The following is a 20,498-nucleotide window of genomic DNA, read 5'->3' as shown; positions in this document are numbered from 1 at the left end:
ACAGTAGCACGTTTTAAGTAGTGGTCCAAGCAACGCATTTCATCAGCACAGCGTCCTTATCTAGTGGAGTAGCTCTTGAGGATATTTAATAATCAAACGGACATGGAATGGTGCCTTTTAGTGCGTTTCATTTTAGTAGTGTTGTAAAAGACAAATCTACTTACCCCTCAGCAGGCATACCCTCCCCCTTTGTGCCTTAAAACCCATCTGACATGACACCCAGCGGGCACACGCCCTCCTCAGAGCAGGAGCAGGCCATACAAAGATTAGCGGAAGGGGGTGACAGCTGACCTCCGGCGTGACCTCAACACACTCGCTTACAGACGCGCACACACACGCCCCCTGAGTTTATGCATTAGGTGCATTAGATTATTAGATGGAGCTGTGTAATGGCCGTGGTGGGCCTGTAAAGTCTGGTTTTGATTGCCCTGCCTGGGGTTACGGGGGCAGGGGTGTGACCATGAGCCTACCCTAAAGCTGTGCTGGAGAGGAATGGTGCAGCACAACATGCATATTGTATTGGATAGAGTGCTAGATCCAACGGGGTTGTTTGAGTGACACCTCTCTAAGCAGGCAATTACTGACCGTCCAGTGTGTTCACACACTTGACACAATAGTTTTGATGCCTTATTTCACCATGTAAAATTCAAGACTGGAGCATTGGAGCAAAACACATGGCAACACAGTATAGATTTAAAATATGGGCAATAGCAATGTTGTGACATAACAATACGTATCAGTTTGGCCAATCTGTTACGTTCGATACGTGATGGATGTTCAACTAAACAAAGAGGCCTTGCTTGGATTAAAAAACATGCCTTGGAAATATATAATAGATAAAATAGTATTTTTAATAATTAGTACTTTAATGATAACGTTGTTTCATTGCAATGTACAAAAAACCACTGCGTTTTGCCTTTATAAAATTAAAGAAGTAAACACTTGTCTCAATATTCACTAAAATAATTGAGAATTGTCAACCTGGTCTACCGTCTAATAACAAGTCGGAATAATAGTGCAACATGGCAAAATCATAAGAAATCGCATGAGTTGGCTCATACAAAAACGCACAACTTTTACTTCCATGAAGAAAAAAACAAAAACAAACTAAAGACAGATTGTTATGTTATGACAATTTTTTCCCCCAAGTTTAACCTCTAACCCAAACCTAAACCTAACCATGATTTTAAGTATGGGATAATGTACAGTCAGCCGGTTGTTATCGCACAATAAACCCCCCGACAGGGGGATCAGGACCCCGACGCAAAGCACGGGGTCTTGCATCACCCTGAAGGGGTTTATTGTGTGATAACAACCGGTTGACTGTACATCATACCCCTCATTACACAGCTACTAACCAAATAAATAAATATATGGACATAAAATACTGATTTGCGTTGAAATTATGTAATTTGAGAAGCAAGAATTCGCTGAACATCTGAAATCAACCTCTAATTTGCATCAGAGTTCTGTTGGTGTTTGTTTTGAGGAAATGACCGTCTGACTCCTCGTTATTCAGCCTATTACAAGACTGCTTGCCAAATAAATAAATAAAGGCACATGAAACATTGATTTGAGTTGAAAATTGGGGTGGCGATATGACCGAAATCTTATATCACTATATGAGTAATTTTATATCATGTTAACGATATATAATCGCAATATAGTAATTTTTTCTGGAAAACCACTAAAAATCGGTTAACATAATAAATAACCATATTGTAATGGCTATTTTTGGAAAATCTAGTCAGTGAAATAAATACTTTCTGAATGAAAACTACTTCCTCTTTTATAATTTTCACTTTATTTAGAACTTGACAAAGTTAGAAATAAAATAAACACTCAGTTTTAAATCAACCTTACCATAATACTCGATTTCACATTATGCCACATTTCAGTTTGATATGTTGTTGACCAGTATTATTATAAACGTAGAAAATATTACATAATGTTAGTTAAAAATACATAACGAAAATAACACGTCTTGTAGAAAATAAATGTAAAATATATTTATAAACACTTCTTGCAACAAAAATAAATAAATAATTATAAATAAGATTAAAAAAAAAGTCTGAATTAATGCAGAGCGCATCTTTCGGCACCTTCAGGCGTTTGGAAATTGCTCCCAAGGATGAACCAACTTGTGGAGGTCCACAATTTTTTTTCTGAGGTTTTGGCTGATTTCTTTTGATTTTCCCATGATTTTGAAGGTATAAATAAATCCACAGGTACACCTCCAATTCAGTACACCACCTATCAGAACTAATTGTCTAATTGTCTAAAGGCCTGACATCATTTTCTAGAATTTTCCAAGATGCTTAAAGGCACAGTTAACTTAATGTATGTAAACTTCTGACCCACTGGAATTGTGATATAGTCAATTAAAAGTGAAACAATCTGTCTGTAAACAATTGTTGGAAAAATAACTCGTGTCTTGCACAAATTAGATGTCTTAAATGACTTGGCAAAACTATAGCTTGCTAATACTAAATCTGTGGAGTGGCTAAAAAATTAGTTTTAATGACTTTAACCTAAGTGTATGTAAACTTCTGACTTCAACTGTATAACATTAGAAAGCTAAGACTTTCTTTTTCACCCCCCATCCACATCCCTATCGGAGTTGGGCACAGTGGAGACAGCATCGCCACCCTTTCCCAGTTTCTCGCCTCTTAATTTCCAACGTGATATAATTATCAAGCTTCCCAAGGAGAACTTTTTCCTTTTAATTTCCTCAACAAGACCCTCTTGTCTACTTTTGTTTCTTTTCTTTTCCTCCATGTCAAATTAAAAGTCATCAAATGGTTAGCAGCAAGTAAATTCTTCTATGATGGTTAATATCGTTAAACTAACACATCTCACACACTTTACAATCAAAAAATGATCGCGAGGTGCTTGCTATTTAAAAAAAAGTTAAAAGATATATTTATTGTTTTGTTTTTTTTCTCCCCTTTTCTCCCCAGTTTGGAATGCCCAATTCCCAATGCACACTAAGTCCTCATGGTGGCGTAGTGACTCGCCTCAATCCGGATGGCGGAGGACGAATCTCAGTTGCCTCTGCATCTGCGGAGATGTAGCACGTAAGGAGGCTTCACGCTATTCTCCGCGGCATCCACGCACAACTCACCACTCGCCCCACCGAGAGCGAACCACATTATAGCGACCACGAGGAGGTTACCCCATGTGACTCTACCCTCCCTAGCAACCGGGCCAATTTGGTTGCTTAGGAGACCTGGCTGGAGTCACTCAGCACGCCCTGGATTCAAACTCACGACTCCAGAGGTGGTAGTCAGCGTCAATACTCGCTGAGCTACCGAGGCCCCCCCATAATATTCTTTATTGTGCTTCATTTTAAGGTGTTAAAACAGACTGTTTATATTACCACAAGTGATTATCGTAACGCAACAGTTTGCAGATTAAATTTTTCTAATCTGTGTCGGCTTTTGTGAACCAGATGCCGCACCTGTTTTAATAACAAGCTCCCCTTCATTTTCTTAAATTTCTTTTGATCGCATCATCAAAAATTAATCAAATGATGAGAACGTACAGATGTGCGTTGTAGTCATGCGCACCTCGGCATGTTAAAGAGATGATCCAGGTGTCTGGATCACAGTAATGCTGTCCCAGCAGAGTAGGGATGCACCGATCTGATACCTAGATCAGTATCGGCTCCGATACTGAAGCTTTTAAACGGATCGGGTATCGGTCCGACGAGCCCGATCCAAATCCGATATTGTGTGTTAGTCATGTTCGTTACTGTCAAGCTCCAAAAATGAAATAAAAGAACATAAAAACACCATTAAAGTAGTTCATATGACTCGTGCATTTTATTCAAAGCCACTTGAAGATGTGTGATAGCTCTGTGAATCACAAAAGGCTATGTTTAATAAGTAAATCTATAATATGCACGTGCAGCGCCAGCACGTTACTGAATGGCACTGCTCTGTTTACACACACACTTGCGGCTATTTTTAGCCTTCACATGATGCGCGATATTTGAGCGCTACTCAAGAACAGCAGCTCCGATGTAGATGCTCAATAGCTCGGTTCACTTATAATATGCATTTAGAATGGCACCGGAGGTGCATTTTACCAGAATTTGAACAAGAAGCTAATTAAACTGTGAACTTGCCTACAAACAGACACATACAGGACTTCCTGGAGAGTTCAGAATGTCATAATAAAAACGTGAGGGTTTAAAATTTAAAGGTGCACGATTGAGATATATTACTATATATTACTATTATAATATTATTATTATCATTTGTTTACAAATTATTATAATATTTAAGGTTAATGGGTTCCAAAAAATAACTGTGTGAATGAAAAGTGAGCTGATATCTTACAAATAAATTAAACACAAAAAAGAGATCTGAATCCTTTAAGTCCAGATACAAGAAAAAAAAAATAAATAAAAAAAATAAAAACTTATTTTCTACTGAAGACTTGAAGACTGGAATTACTGTTAATTTTGCTGCAACATTATCCAGTATACTAGTTAATAATAAAGTATAGTTTATTAAGAAACACATTTATATTGAAATAATGTGTAGTTAGAGGTTTGTGTTTCTTTACTTATTAAAGAGTACTCCCTATTAGTTCCACACGATAATGTAAAGATATTCTAAACTGATTATGCAAAAAAAACAACACTGATATCGGATCGGGATCGGCCGATACTGAGATTTCTGATATCAGAATCGGAAGAGAAAAAGTGGTATCGGTGCATCCCTACAGCAGAGTATGTCAGTCAGATCATGGCTGACTTCTGCATCTTCCGCTGTAGAGCGCTCAGAACCGGCCCGCAAAATCAGAATTGCAAAGAATCAGCCACGAGTTTGTAGGCGTTACCTGAATTTCTTCCGTGAATCTGCTGTTAAACCAGCGCGTGCAAATAACCGGCGAATTCAATCCCCGCTCCAAGCCTAGTTTCAGTTTCACGTTAAGCGTGCCCACTGATAGATACAGTCATGCTGCGCACATGGATATTTACATACCACAATATTAAAAAATCTCTGTCGATTGACACTTTATTTCGCCATATATACAGTATCATCATATCACCCACCACTAGTTGAAATATTTTATTAGCTTAATTGTAGAGATCGCACAGTGAGCCGAGAAGCAGGAGAGGCGGCGCGCAGAACCCGGATGAGCAATCTGATACGTCTATACCCCGGATGTGCAGTTGTTAAAGAGCAATATCCGACTGCTGGATGGCGCCATTGACCAATCAGAATCGAGTATGCCAGAGAGCCGTGTAATAATAGGAAAATAACTTTTGTGTACCATGGAAGAAGGAAACATCAGGGTTTGGAATGAGATGATTATTGACATTCAATAGTCATGTGTATTACATAAATAAATATGGAATGAGTAACCAAATTTGCTTTAAAAAAGAAACATCTGAAAACAAAGTGTTGGATTGGAGGCTAGCTTAAATTTGATACCTGTATTGTATCCATTTTAAATTCTGTTTGTTAATTGGTTGGTCTCTTTGGGAATAAAAGTCGTAACTTTTCGTAACTGCCAAGTAGTATGATATATTATGATTTCGCTTTCTCGCATTAAGTACAATGCAATGTCATGAGACTATGTGGTAAATTGCGCATTATCCATTGACAAGGCTTTCTGTAGACTTTTGGGAACTAATACTTTTTTCAACCGGCCAAGAGGGCATGTTTTGTCAGCTGACGCCGATACTGTCAAAATGGCCAAATATTGGCCAATTAATTGGGCCTAGCTGATATGTTTTGGTCTATAACTATTCTTGAGCAGTAGAGGGCAAAAGCTTTAGTTTAAGGTTGAAATACTATGCTCCAAACCATAAACACACACAAAAATCAGAAAACAGCTCTAAACGTAATAACACTTTAAATCAAAGAGTTAAAAAAACAAACAAAAAAACACCACCCTCACACGCTAAACTTTTAATACCAGATTTATACAGGGCACATCTGTAATAAATAGTTAACAACACAGACAGAACCTCTGCCCTCTTACAATACACACTCGACCTTCTCGCCTGGGCCAAGCCTTGGCCCGCCAGTGGAAAATCAAAAGGTGCCAAACTGATGCTGTGATCAGATATTGACGAGGATGGTGTTTTTGTCCCCTGCATATTCGTTACAAATGAGCTGCAGTGCATTGAGGAGCCAAATGCCAGTCCAATATCCTGTTTCTCCATTCTGATGCTTGGCTTTGGCTGCTGCCCCATTGAAAATGGATTACACTAACCCTGATTGAGCAGCCATTTGTGTGCTAGAGGAAGACTGCAGAAAGAATAACGCAACGGTTAGCTATTGCTCCTTGTATGCAGCACAGCTAGCTACTGTATGCCAGCGCTCAACAGTGCCGTTCCACACGACGCTCTATTAATAGCTGGCTTCTGTTTTCACTTGAAATAGCTGTATACTGCAAGGCCTTTGTTAGATAAGATAAGCAGCCTTTGGCTCGCAAAACCTCAGACGTGGACTGCACCTAAAACAGCAAACAGAACAATGCAAAAATGGGGCTAGTCCTGGAAAAGACAACAGGATAGGAGACTCATTAAACTGCTTGCTAGGTATGCATTTGAGGTGAGGCAATGCTTAAAGTGATAGTCCACACCAAAAATTAAAATACCTATGATTCTTTTGTGTCCCACGACAGAATGCCATGCAGTTTTGGAACATCAATAGAATAAATGACGATATAAATGATCATTATTTGGGTCAACACACCTTTAAGTTAATATAGCACTGATTATTTTATCAAAGTTTGGCGAGCTGGGCCCTGAATGGTGTGTCCTTAGCAAGTGTGTGTGTGTGTGTGTGTGTGTGTGTGTGTGTCAAAGGCTCCCCCAGTTTCCCAGTCTTTCTGTAGTAGCCCTGAATGCAGCCAGCACTGCAGTAGAATCTGAGTGCCAAGTCACCAGGCATTCCCCTGTCTGAAAGGCCCGTCCCAAATGCCACAGCACAAACACGCAAACCCAAAAATGCACTCAACACACTCACGTGCTGCTAACACAGACATGCACTTATAAGGAAAATATCTTTAGGATGTGCAAAACTAAAAATTTTCATTCTCATTTACTTAGGCTCCATTATGTTCACTTGACCCCGATCAGACACCTTTCAGAGGGATATATACGGACGCTAAGAATAGCACTTCAAAATAATTTCAAATAAATAGGCTAAATAACTATAACATCTTATTGCACAAAACTATCAAAGTAAGAAAAGTAAGACATAAGATACAGAGCGGCACAAAACCACTTATGTGCATCTTGAACGCAGAATGATTACAAGAGTGCATCAGGTCGATCCTCGCTGCACATTCAAAAGTGCAGAACTGCAAGATTGCGGCTACGCAACATCTAGCTCACGTCATCCTTAAATTTAAACCTTTTGTACTGCAACTATTTATTTAAGCAGTGTCAGACAGAATCAGTAATCTCTTCACAACACCTCACAAATACGGGAACATTACTCAAAGCAGAGGATTTAACATCTGACAGTGATCGTCTTGAAATGTATTGTTGATTATATGCCGCTTTGATGGCTGAAACAGCAGCGGTTCATAAAAAAAGGACTAAACTTTAAGAATTAAAGAGATTAAACTTCATGCAGACGGTTTTACTCTGCTAACTGTTATTCACCATTAAGCACAGCGAGCAATAATCACACAAAAACACTCTCCGAGAAGTTGCGTCTCTCAATTAATTTGAGAATTGCATCTGCCATTAAAACCACCATCACTGGGGGCCTGGGTAGCTCAGTGGTAAAAGACACTGGCTACCACCCCTGGAGTTCGCTAGTTCGCTAGTTCGAATCCCAGGGTGTGCTGAGTGACTTCAGCCAGGTCTCCTGGGGCACGTGGTGAGTTGAGCGCGGATGCCGCGGTGGGTGGCGTGAAACCACCACACGTGCTATGTCTATGTGGCAACGCGCTCAACAAGCCACGTGATAAGATGCGCGGTTTGATGGTCTCATACACGGAGGCAACTGGGATTCATCCTCCACCACCCAGATTGAGGCGAATCACTATGCCACCACGAGGACTTAAAAGCGCACTGGGAATTGGGCATCCAAACTGGGTGAAAAAGGGGAAAAATCCACAAAAAAAAACGAAAAAAAAAAAAAAACACCATCACTAAAAATATTAATGTTAGTAGTCGACCCCACTAATCGACTAGACAATTGTTGTACGACTAGTCAACCACCATGGCCCATCCCTAATCCTTAGCCTGGTAACGTGCATGTAAAATGGCTAGAAATAGCATTTTAGCTTAGCGTAAAGCCGACAATTTACACAAGGTTTATTTCTATTTCTTCTGCTCCAAACTTACTTCTCTGAGAGTCCAAATCACTGAGATCAATTTTTTTTTCCCCCAATTCTGATGGTTGATATGAACATTAACTGAAGCTCCTGACCCGTATCTGCATGATTTTACACACAGCTGCCACACGATTGGCTGATTAGATAATCGCATGAATGACTGTTGGTGCCAGTCGAGCTGGTCTGAGTATTTATGTAATTTTATTACATTTCCTTTTTTTCATTGAACAGTGATTATTAGACATCATGGTTGTATTTGTTGCACTGCTTTTAATTAATGCTGATTTAAATAATAATTTTAAAAAATGCATTTAAATAATAATTTTAAAAAATGCACACAAAATAGGATTTAAAAAATAATAAATAATATTTACACAAAATCTTAAACATCTTAAAAAATGCTTAATTGTAATGAAAATAATGTCACAATATTAAAACAGCTTAACAGTCCTTTAAATATACTGCATTATTTTAGTTTTGTGGTGAAATATGACCTGGACATGTTTTCATGAGATTCCCCCATTTACAAAATCTAGTTTCTTTTGCGTCTCAGTTTCCTGTTGAAATACACAAACTCTTTCCTCTCTTTTCCCTAGTTCTCCCTAGTGTAGTCATCATCATAGCCGAGGGACATTACACATGCGTCATACATCTAACAGAACACAAACTAATTCAAGTTCAAGAGCAGATGAAAAGTTTCTGGGCTATGACATCACCGCTGTCTACCAGGGGCCCTTAAGAAGAGGGCCAATTCTATTATACGAAAGGTTTTCTTTTAATAATTCATCCCATTTGAGGCAGAAATAGCCAGTGCTGAATATAACGGGCCCTTTTGTCCTCTGTAGATTCAGACAGCCCAGAATCTTAGCCGAACTTGAGTAAGACGGTCTGGACTGAAGTAGGGGAAGAGTTGACCGACTGCCTGCCCGCTTCAGACCGCAGTGGACCAATTCTCAGCAATAACACCAGCAGCACAGAGATATTTGCTAACACTTTACAATACAGTGTCTATGTCAAATATTACCAATTGTAGGAACATTACATATTACGTGCATGTAGTTCGCATGTAACAAGAATACTAAAGTAAAATGTGCTTACATTTTACAATAACGGTGGGAATATGTGCGTCTAGTCAAGTATAGAGGTGTATTTTTGTGGAAACACAGAAGTGATAGAGTTAAAGGAATATGTGCGCAGCCCCCACAGAAACACAAGCCATTTTCAATAACAGATGCATTGAGTTCTGTTCATAACACTCCCAGACGCCCGAGTCATCATCAGCACTCACTTGTATTAATATTTCAATCGCTGAGACTGTTTAAAAACGCGATTCAGACAAACACGTCGCATTTTGGGGGGCCTGAATGAATAGTTTAATACGCCACAGCCAAATTCGATTGATGTGCCAGTGAAACAGTTACAGTCAAATAATAGAATAATTCTACCTCACAATGGTTAAAATTATTATTATTATTATTATTATTTTTAAACAATTGCTGATTTGCGCCCGTCTGAAACGTGCGCGCAGCTCGCGCATATACTAATAAAGCACAAAGAATTCAAAACTGCTACAGTTCCATTTGATACATTTCGGATGCGGAGCGAGTGGAATGGAACGTTTGAATCTGAAACTGCTATATTCTAACCAGGGTCAGTAGAAAACGGTCGCACATTCAAACGTTCCATTTGATTCGAAAATATTTCGCATTCGCGTTCCATTCACAGCAAACCCGCCCTACTTACATATATCCATTCCCTGTGGTTGGGATAGGGTGCTGTTGCAGGAGCATGGGTCATTGGAGTTGGCGTTGTTGTTGTTTCTGGAGCTGCTGTCCGGGACCGTGATGTTTCGCATGGGGGCTCGGGGAAGAGACGGGACGGGGGGCAAGAGAGCCGCCGGCCGCGGCCCTCAGATGAACTGAGGAACACCTCCACAGCAGGAGTCCGCTGTCAGTGTCGGCCTCTCGGTTCACTAGCGTCTCATGCCATGCTCGCTCGCCTCCCGACGCATTTACTGCTGCTCGACTACGGTAAATACGTTACCCGCATCCTGACAGTCTATTCCTATCGCGTTCATTCAGAAGAATGGCTTTCTGTGACGGTCTCAGGCTCAGACTCCACCTCCCTCCTCCTCTGAGAGGGGAGCAGCTCCAGACAGACAGACAGGAGCGGAGCGGGGGGTGGGGGGGTGGGGGGGCGGAGAGAGACTGGCGCTGACAATGGCGGTGGTGAGAGAGAGAGAGAGAGAGAAAGAGAGAAAGGCTGCTCTACACTCACTGGGACTGTGTGTGTATAGAATTACACACATACACACACACACACACACACACACACACACTCATTAGTGCCAGCCACGACCAATCAAGGCAGGCATTGAAGAGGCTTTAACCTTGGGCTGACCCCACAGTCTAGCAGATATTCAGCAGATGTGTCAGACAACCCCCTTCTTTCCCAAACTGTCTGCGGTCTATAAATATATCCGGATACTTTGGTGTGGGGGAATGTCCAGCTGAGTGGGCAAAGTGAAGTAAACTGAGTTTTTGAAACACTGTGGCACCAAAACGTATTTGGAACACTTAAAATTATTTGGACAGTTAAAGTCACACTGTGTGAATGAATGAATGTCATTCCATTGGATAAGAAAATATCAAAGCAAGTGGCATTTATCTTCATGAAATATAGACAGCACACTTTAAGCAAATCATTTCAACAATAGATGTTTGTTAGGCTTATAAAACAATATTTCTTTATTTAGAATTTTCTTAGAAATAGTGTCATTAGTGGCCAATAGTAAATTGGGGCCAGGGTTGCTGCAAAGTTTTTAGGACTTTTTAAAGGGAAAGTTCACCCAACAATGTCGATTCTCTCATCATTTACTCACCCTCATGCCATCCCAGATGTGTATGACTTTCTTTCTTCTGCAGAACATACGCAAAGATTTTCAGAAGAATATCTCAGCTCAGTAAAACAAATAAATAAACAGAACAATTTTTAAGTCCTTTTTTACTATAAATCTCCACTTTCACTTTCAAAATTTGAAAGAATGTGAAAGTGGAGATTTATAGTAAAAAAGGACATAAAATTGTTCTGTTTCACACCCACACATATCATGATGCCTCTGAAGACATTGATTAAACCGCTGGAGTCTTATGGATTACTTTTATGCTGCCTTTATGTGCTTTTTGGAGCTTCAAAGGTCTGGTCACCATTCACTTCCATTGTAAGGACCAACAGAGCTGAAATATTCTTCTAAAAATCTTTGTTTGTGTTCTGCATAAGAAAGAAAATCACACATCTGGGATGGCATATGAGTGAATAAATGATGAGAGAATTTTCATTTTTGGGTGAACTATCCCTTTAGGCCTTTTTCAGATTTGAACAAATAAAACTAATAACGCATGTCCATACCAAAACAAACCCACAGAATTTCAAAATAAATCATGTATCACACATTCTTTTACTTGAACAGGCTGGGGCACACATTCAACAAGGCCTTAAAAACTGCTTATCAGAAAAACAGGGTATCTGCAAGTTTAAAATACTAAAGACATGTTTTCCACACACACACACACACACACACACACACACACACACACACTCACACACTCACTACCGGTCAAAAGTTTTGAAACACTTACTCATTCTTTATTATTATTATTATTATTATTATTTTCACATTTAGAATAATATTAAAGTCATCAAAACTATGGAATAACATAAATGGAACTATGGAAATTATGTTGTGACTAAACAAAATCCAAAATAAATCAAAACTGTGTTATATTTTATCATCTTCAAAGTAGTCACCCTTTGCCTAGACTTTGCAGACATGTACTCTTGACATTTTCTCAACCAACTTCTTGAGGTATCACCCTGGGATGCTTTTTAAACAGTATTGAAGGAGTTCCCATCTATGTTGGGCACTTATTGGCTGCTTTTCTTTATTATTTGGTCCAAGTCATCCATTTCAAAAACGTTTTTTATTTTTATTTTTATTAAATTTTAGATTTATAATGAAATAAATTAATATGGTGGCACAATTATATTTTTGTCTACAAAACTAATTTCAAACATTTAATCATACGCCTTCAGATCAAAAGATTTTTAAGATCATGAGAAACATTTCAGTCAAGTGTTTCAAAACTTTTGACCGGTAGTGTATGTATATATATATCACATTAAAAAAGGTTTATATACCAATATATCAGTACATAATAATTAGAGGTCCGATATTGGATAAAATCGAATGTGTTCAAAAATTTTCTTAGTCTTTCCTTCCTGTGACAAGGTGGACCAGACAGAGGTTACAAAAGACCAAACTGAATTCAATTGCAGATGCAGTGGGACTTATAACTATAAACAAGCCCAAAACTGTGGACTCATATTTTGAAAGGTATTCACTGCTTCCAGCTACTTGTTTAAATGGTTAAGGGAAAAAAAATGCACTCTCACACTTTTAAGTTTGTTAATCATTTTAGGCTATATTGCAATTCCTTTCCTCCCCAAATTTATAACACAAAATTAAGACTTTTGCTATATACCGTTTAAGATATTTAAGACTTTTTATGACCTTAAATTTTAGAAAAATGAATTTAAGACATTTTAAGAGTTTTTGAGGAGCCGCGGGAACCCTGGGGGTGAAATGCCCAGGTCACATTTCACCCCAAATTCAAAGAAATAAGAAATTTTATTTTTTATTATTAAAAATAATAAAAACTTTTACCCTGATTTAAGTGAAAAAAACATTGTATAACAGAATTTTTCACTAAAGTATTGTAATAATGAGAATCTAATGAGAATCGTTATTAAGAATAATGGGAATTAAAAAAATAAAAAATTGTAAAATGTCTGGATTTGGGAGTGAAATGTATATATATATATATATATATATATATATATATATATATATATATATATATATATATATATATATATATACAGTACTGTGCAAAAGTTTTAGGCGGTTGTGAAAAATGTTGCATAGTGAGGATGTCTTCAAAAATAATACAAAATTAAATAAATAGTTTTCATTTATCACTTAATGTCATACAAAGTCCAGTAAACAAAAAAAAGCTAAATCAATATTCGGTGTGACCAGCACCAATCTGTACCATTTCTCCTAGGTACATCTGGACACAGTTTTTCTTGGTTGTTGGCAGACAGGATGTTCCAAGTTTCTTGGAGAATTCACCACAGTTCTTCTATCTATTTCGGCTGTCTCAATTGCTTCTGTTTCTTTATGTAATCTCAGACAGACACAGTGTTCGGTGGGGGGCTCTGTGGGGGCCATGACATCTGTTGCAGGGCTCTCTGTTCTTCTATTCTAATCTTTTCTATTTGCAAAAGTAATGTTTGGGAGTCTAACATTTATATTTCCTATTGACACACTAAAGCTGAAGATATAAATAACCATCTTAAGACAAATGTTTTTGTGAAACATCTTTTGCACAGTACTGTATATATATATATATATATATATATATATATATATATATATATATATATATATATATATATACACATATATAAACACACACACTACCGTTCAAAAGTTTTGAAACACTTGACTGAAATGTTTCTCATGATCTAAAAATTATTTTGATCTGAAGGCGTATGCTTAAATGTTTGAAATTAATTTTGTAGACAAAAATATAATTGTGCCACCATATTAATTTATTTCATTATAAAACTAACATTTTATTAAAAAAAAAAAAGTTTTTGAAATTGATGACTTGGACCAAATAATAAAGAAAAGCAGCCAATAAGTGCTGTACAAAAAGTATTTGGACACTTTCTGGTTGTCAAATATTAGTGGAACATTTGAACCCAAATTCTCATTACTGTAATGCATACAAAAATGTTACTTTTTTTTTTTTTAATTCCTATTATTACTTAATGATGATTCCCATTTCTGTAATACATTAAAGAAAAAAATACTGTGATCCAATGTTTTTCAAAAATCTTTCATTCAAAAAATCTTTTTAAAATTTTGGGTTTGAAATGTGACCTGGACGCGTTCTTGAGAGATTCACCCTAAACAATACTGGCCACTGTTGACACTTTTTTATAAGAGAAGACAAAACAAAGAAATGTTTATGTCTCAAAAACAAAGGCCATGTGGCTTAATTCAATTGTGTATATAAAGATGAAACGTATACTCCATTAAACTGCTGTGGGTTTAAGAACTGTTCTTTGGACTTGAGAGGTAAAATTAGCCTTGTTATGTCTGCAGTTGAACTGGAGACACAGACTTCACTTTAGCGCCCTCTGGCGATGTCTGGCGACATAGCGCCACTGTAATGCTTTACATGTCCAGAGGAAATGACCTGTGTTGGTGGCCTACTTTCTCCTATGACCTCTCACTAACGGTGTGATGATTGATGAGTTGCGGTAACATATATGTGTGAGTGTGCAGCTGTGAGTATATTTACAATGATAAGATGAAATCTGCATTGAGACTAGTTTCCCCTACGAGCAGGTCACAGTAAGTTCAAACAGATGAGTACAGTTTACGACAACCTCATTTTGGAGTATTGGAAAAATTTAACCTTGTGTCCTAAAACACGGTACACTTTACACTGTAATGTAAACAAAGGCCACTACGACAAAGATGGACAGCAAAATCAAACTAGATTTTATACATTTTCTAAAGAAAACGTGAGTGGTGCTAGGGCGTTGTGGGTGGTGGCCAGGTGGTGGCTTTCTTTCTTTAATTCTTTCTTTCATTCATTCATTCATTCAATCCATCCAATAAAAAAAAAATTAGTGATTGGTTTACTATACTAGATTGATGTGGAAATAAAAATAATTTAAAGCATTTTAGCATAAGGCTGCAACATAAAATGTGAAAAACAAATGAAGGGGTCTGAATACTTTCTGAATGCACTGTAGCGTTTCATGACAATACAGCGCTTCTTATTGGAAAATGTTTAGTTTGTTACTTGAAAAGCTAAACTACTGTGATAATAGCTACTGTCACGCTACTGAAAAATGTAGTTATGGTAGTAGCGTCATTACTTTTAGTTAAATACTCCCCAAAACTGTTAGCGATGTCCTTGTGATCAGATTGCCTGAAACACATCTTCAAGGAATCGTTCACCCAAAAATGAAAATTCTCTCATAATTTATTCACCTTTCTGCCATGCCTTTGTTTGTATTCAGCAGAAGAAAGAAAGTCATAAACATCTGGGATGGCATGAGGGTGAGTAAATTATTTTTTGGGTGAAGTATCCCTTTAATACCAGGTGTAACTGGGACCATAGTGCCTTAGCAAACACCACCAATGACAGCAGCTCAAAAGAAAATGAAACGTAAGCTGCAGTCATATGCACATGATTTCATAGTTACCTAACACTAATCAAGCCTTCTTACAATATCAGCTCACACCACAAACTCGTTAGTGTCTATAGGGATGACTCATAGTGTCTGTTCCCAGAGGCCAAGCTCCTTACGGCTGAGATGCAGACACATCCGTCTGGCTCCGTTACAGCACTTGTGATTGCTCAGGTGGAAGTCTAAATCACAGTGCTGTCAGAGATCACATCAGCACAGATCAACATCTCACCATTAGAACATCCACTGCACCGTGTCTGCTGTGTTCGTATAAAGTACATGTGCCTCATTTTCAGGGAAACGGGCAGGAACTTCTTGTTTATACTGATATATTGAACAATCTGTCTGGACAATATGATGAGAATAAGAAAAATGAAAGTAGCTGAAGGAAAATTGCTTACACACACACAAACACAACCTTGAACACATCATCTTGTGAGGACCTTTTATTGACATCAAGTGGGGAATTCACTAAGAATGAATTGTGGCCACTGATGGTGTGGTTTATTTGTACTGCATTGTTTTAGAGCCTGATTCATTAAAATAATTATGCAAATTAGGTAATGAACTATCACAAGTCCTTTTGACATTTTCGATCATGTACAGGATATGAATTACAGATATCTATAATTCAGCTGTCACTTGTTATAGGCTAACGTTAATTATCGAGTTCAGCAGTGCAATTACTACAATTAAAAATGCTAATTATTGATATCGGTATCAAATGTTGATATAAGGAATGGACATTTCTAGTAACAATGTAATTATTGATTAAAAAAATAATAATTTTACTAGTAATAAGTTCATAGCTGATATGTAAGTCTATTTGGAATTTCAACTAGTAATAGATTATCGAAATTTGCAATTGCATTTTGAACAGGAGTGATTGACATGAATTAAATAATGACTTGAATAATTATTTGAGAACTAAATTTTTTTTAAATAATTAATAGTATTTGTTTTTGTGTCAAGAATCGTCAAATTTCACTGGTACTGGCACAGACTACTAAAACTGTACATAGTAGAACTTACTGTAATAGCATTATGAAAAAGTAGATCTCATGCCATAGAAATGTGAGCACCCCTGAAGTAAATGAACCAGTTACAATAAGCGATTCACTTATATTTAGCGTTGGCAACTCCAATTCATTTTAATCAGTTGGTTCTTTCAGATGGTTAATGGAAATTAACTAGTTCAAATAAATGATTCGCTTGAGCACCGAACAGCCTTAAACGGACTTTGCCTTTTTTTTTTTTTTTTTCTCAAAGCGAAATATTAAGACATATATTTAATGTTGTCACCCTAATTAATAAATAATATAATTATATCTTCAGAAATATTTTGTTCTGAAAATAGCAGCTACTTTTTGTTAGCTTAAAAAATAACTCTTTATTGAGGCACTTAGTAGCTAGTAAACCAGAAATCCATGAGCAAGACTATAGATTGTACTCTGTTTTTGAAATAATTGGGGCTGTCAATCGATTAATTTTTTAAATCAAATTAATTACATAATATGCTGATTAATGAATCGTATCGCAATTAATCGCATATATAAATATTGGTGGAGAGAGGCCCCCAAATAACAATAATTCAATATATTACGATTAAATAATTATAAATAATGATATTTGAATAACTAATAATGTAATATATTTTATAAATATAATTCACACATTTAAAATGCATTATATTATTATGTCTGACGATTTAGAAGGCAATATATTGTTTATTTTCATATTATAATAATATTGAACATAAGCCTATCATTGGCCTTCAGTACACAGTAATCCATTTTGCAATTTAATTTGCCAATCTGTCCGAGACCGATTTATTAAAAGGGTTTCCTAAGGATGCGTCAATGTACACGTGTGTCAAACGGATGCTTTTGGAGCGTCTCACTTTGGTTGTGTTGTGTCATAAACACAGCAGTTTTAGGTCATTGTCAAGTTAAACATAGAAAAACACATCTCGAGATCCCTGCATTTGGAATTGTACTCCGTCCAGCAGTGTTTGAAGAACGCATCCTCATCTTGTGCTGTCGCTAGTGTCAAGCAAGCCTGTGTGTGGTTTGTTCTCTGTACAGCTGTGAGTTTTCTTTACAGCTGGAGTTTAACTTACTGCCCCTTGCTGAAAACACCTGGTACTTCCAGCTTGAATTGCACCGATGGTAGAGATATTCCTTATTAGGGCTCGGGGACATGATTAATTGCGTACATTTTTTAACATATTTTTTTATACAATTAATCACACTGAATTAACATGTTAAATTGACAGCCCTAGAAACAATCATTACTTATTACTGTTGGAGGGACAGAAATTCTGATTGTAATATCTACACACATTTCCCACTAATTTCTTTGTCGTTTTCTGAAAAAACAAAAAACAAAAAAAAAAACAATTCCCATGCAAGTCTATTATTTTGCTACCCACTATTACAAATAAATCCGGCCCTAAATGGCACGTGAAAACAAAGCTAACTGTGGTTAGTCACTTTACAACAGTTTGTTCCTGTCTAACTGAGCGGTTCTTGGCCTGAAAGTTTAACAAGTTCACACAAACACACACTGAACTACTTCTACACATGAATAGGAAACAGTATTGATTAGGGCTGACTAATGACTACTGACTAATGTAATCCTTGTTAAAGCTAAACTATGTAAGATTTTATCAAGTACACCAACAATCAGTCTTCAAAACAATGTATTTGCCACACCCCAATTCACTATGGTAAGCCTATAATAATGATTTATATTTTAGAGCTGTCAGGGCGGATTTGGCAGGAAATTACATACTTCCGTCATTCATCCATGCGTGTTTCGCCATGTCTGTAAATAAAGAAAAGAAGGTCCGGAGCTACTACAGCATGTGTATGTGTGCAGTGATAGGTGTGGTAGTAGTTTGAAGCTGAAAGCTTGTAGCCACAACAAATGAGCGACAGTCTGGGGAATCACCCGTTTTCAAAATAAAGAAACCGAGAACCGAGGAGAGTCTACAAGCAAAAAGGGAAGTGACAGAGCCTGTAATAATAAAACACGAAACAACATCGGCTTGGCTTTTTCAGAGGTGGCGACAACTCAGAGATATCGAAGGACTTAAAACTGACCCAGAGATGGAGTTTTTCTTGATCTACAGGCAATATATTTTATTGGACGATAGTTAGCCAGGTAGCTCTCTTAGTGCGGTAGTGCGTTAGATAATGGGGCATTTTATTATGGATTGTGATACTGCAGTGCTTTCAATTTCATTTTTGATGAAGGACAATGGGAAAAAATAAACTTCATGCTGGTAACAATGCCAATCTCTAAACCAGTTACTACCTTGGTCTGTTTGCCTGCTAGATAATTTATACTAGTTTCCATCGTTTGACTTCATCTGATATGACTAGCAATCGTTGTCTAATATTTTTCGGATATCCGTCTTTTTCTTCCTTTCGTTATTATTTAAATTTTGAGGGGAGGGGCGAGTTTTGTTGTTGTTATTGACATTCGCTCTGATAAGTTCATCATTGGTATCCATGGTTACACCAGTTCGAGTTACCATCAGACTGATCAGCGCAGAAGAGCAGAGCCAAAGCCCGACTGACGTACTTACCAAAACAGTGTTCATCTGCAAGTAACTTGCAGTTCTATGCTTCAACCGCTAGAGGGCCAAAAGTTCCATAGTGTAGCTTTAATCAACTCTCTCTCTAAGTACTAGACTATTAATTATGGTAATACTCCAAAATGAGGTATAAGAGTAGTAAGGAAGAAATAGCAGACAAAATTCAGGGTGGGCGTGTGTGTGGGAATGGGTGTAATTATTCCAATATTTTATCTTACGATACTGTATCAATATTCTAACACCAAAAATCAATATAGTTATATTTTCACATTACTATTTTTGGGAAAACAGACTGACCACTGCTGTGACATTGAAACATGTAGCAGCATTAGGTTAACAAGCACACAATTATTTATTTGTATTTGTTTACTTTGTTTTACCATTTTGTCCTACCTTTATTAGATAGAAAATTGGAGAGGGCGACTGGAAACAACAGGAAAGAAGAGATGGAATGAGATCAGGAAAGGACCTCAAGTTTGGGTCACCTGTGACTCACACCATGTCGAAGCACTGCACACAAGGCTATGGCTCTGACACTCAATTACTTCCATTTCTATAGAGAGCAACAATGCCTGCCCACTTTTTCAGCCGTCTTGCTTCCAGAAGTAGGTTTTACATTAATTTCTTCCATAGGCATTTTTAAAAAAATAAATAAAAAAAACTTCCATAGAACTTCATAAAAGAGTTCTAAGCCATGAACCAAACCGACCAGCTCCAATGTGAATCACAACATTATACAAACTGTGATTTGAAGCAAATAAAGTATTTAAAAATCAGACAATCTTTAATGAGGGCATAAACTACAATCCCATGAAGCATTGAGAATGATGTAATCAAATTAAAAATGAAGGAAAAAATATAAAACTATTCATTTAAAGTCATTGATTATAAGAATAGAATCAATATATTTAAAATATAAAATATAATTGCAAAATATTCAGAAATATGCAAATATATAAGTACTTTGAGAGTGTAGGGAGAGCAACTTAATTGCGTCATTTACAGTGCTTCATGGAAGTGGGCGGTCGCTGCAGAGCTCTTTTGTCGTGCTTCGTTTGCTGCAGTTCTCTGATTGGTGGATTTGCCCCCTCAGGATCATGGGTAGTGTAGTTCTTTACCAAGAATTCCAATATTAAACATCCATCCATCCATCCATCTTCTATAGCCGCTTGTCCTATAGGGACGTGGGTAGTGCTAGAGCCTATCCCAGCTGTCTTGGGCCAAAGGCAGGGAAACACCAGTCCATCAC

General features: G+C 37.3%; 1 protein-coding gene across 5 annotated transcripts in view; it reads right to left on the bottom strand.

The window, feature by feature from the left end:
* The window catches only part of LOC127420755 (low-density lipoprotein receptor class A domain-containing protein 4-like), a 144,000-nt gene that overhangs the window by 27,189 nt on the left and 96,313 nt on the right, over positions 1-20,498 (bottom strand). The window contains exon 1 of one of the 5 annotated variants that reach the window (XM_051663286.1): positions 10,060-10,407. The exons of the other annotated variants lie outside the window; for them this stretch is intronic. Coding sequence (XP_051519246.1) covers positions 10,060-10,171 — 112 coding nt within the window. The 5' untranslated portion in view covers positions 10,172-10,407. Of the gene's footprint in view, positions 1-10,059; positions 10,408-20,498 lie in introns of those variants that run through there. 5 annotated transcript variants of the gene reach the window in all.

This window comes from Myxocyprinus asiaticus, chromosome 30 (genome assembly GCF_019703515.2).
Source record: "Myxocyprinus asiaticus isolate MX2 ecotype Aquarium Trade chromosome 30, UBuf_Myxa_2, whole genome shotgun sequence".
Taxonomy (NCBI): domain Eukaryota; kingdom Metazoa; phylum Chordata; class Actinopteri; order Cypriniformes; family Catostomidae; genus Myxocyprinus; species Myxocyprinus asiaticus.
This window is presented reverse-complemented; position numbering and strand designations above follow the sequence as displayed.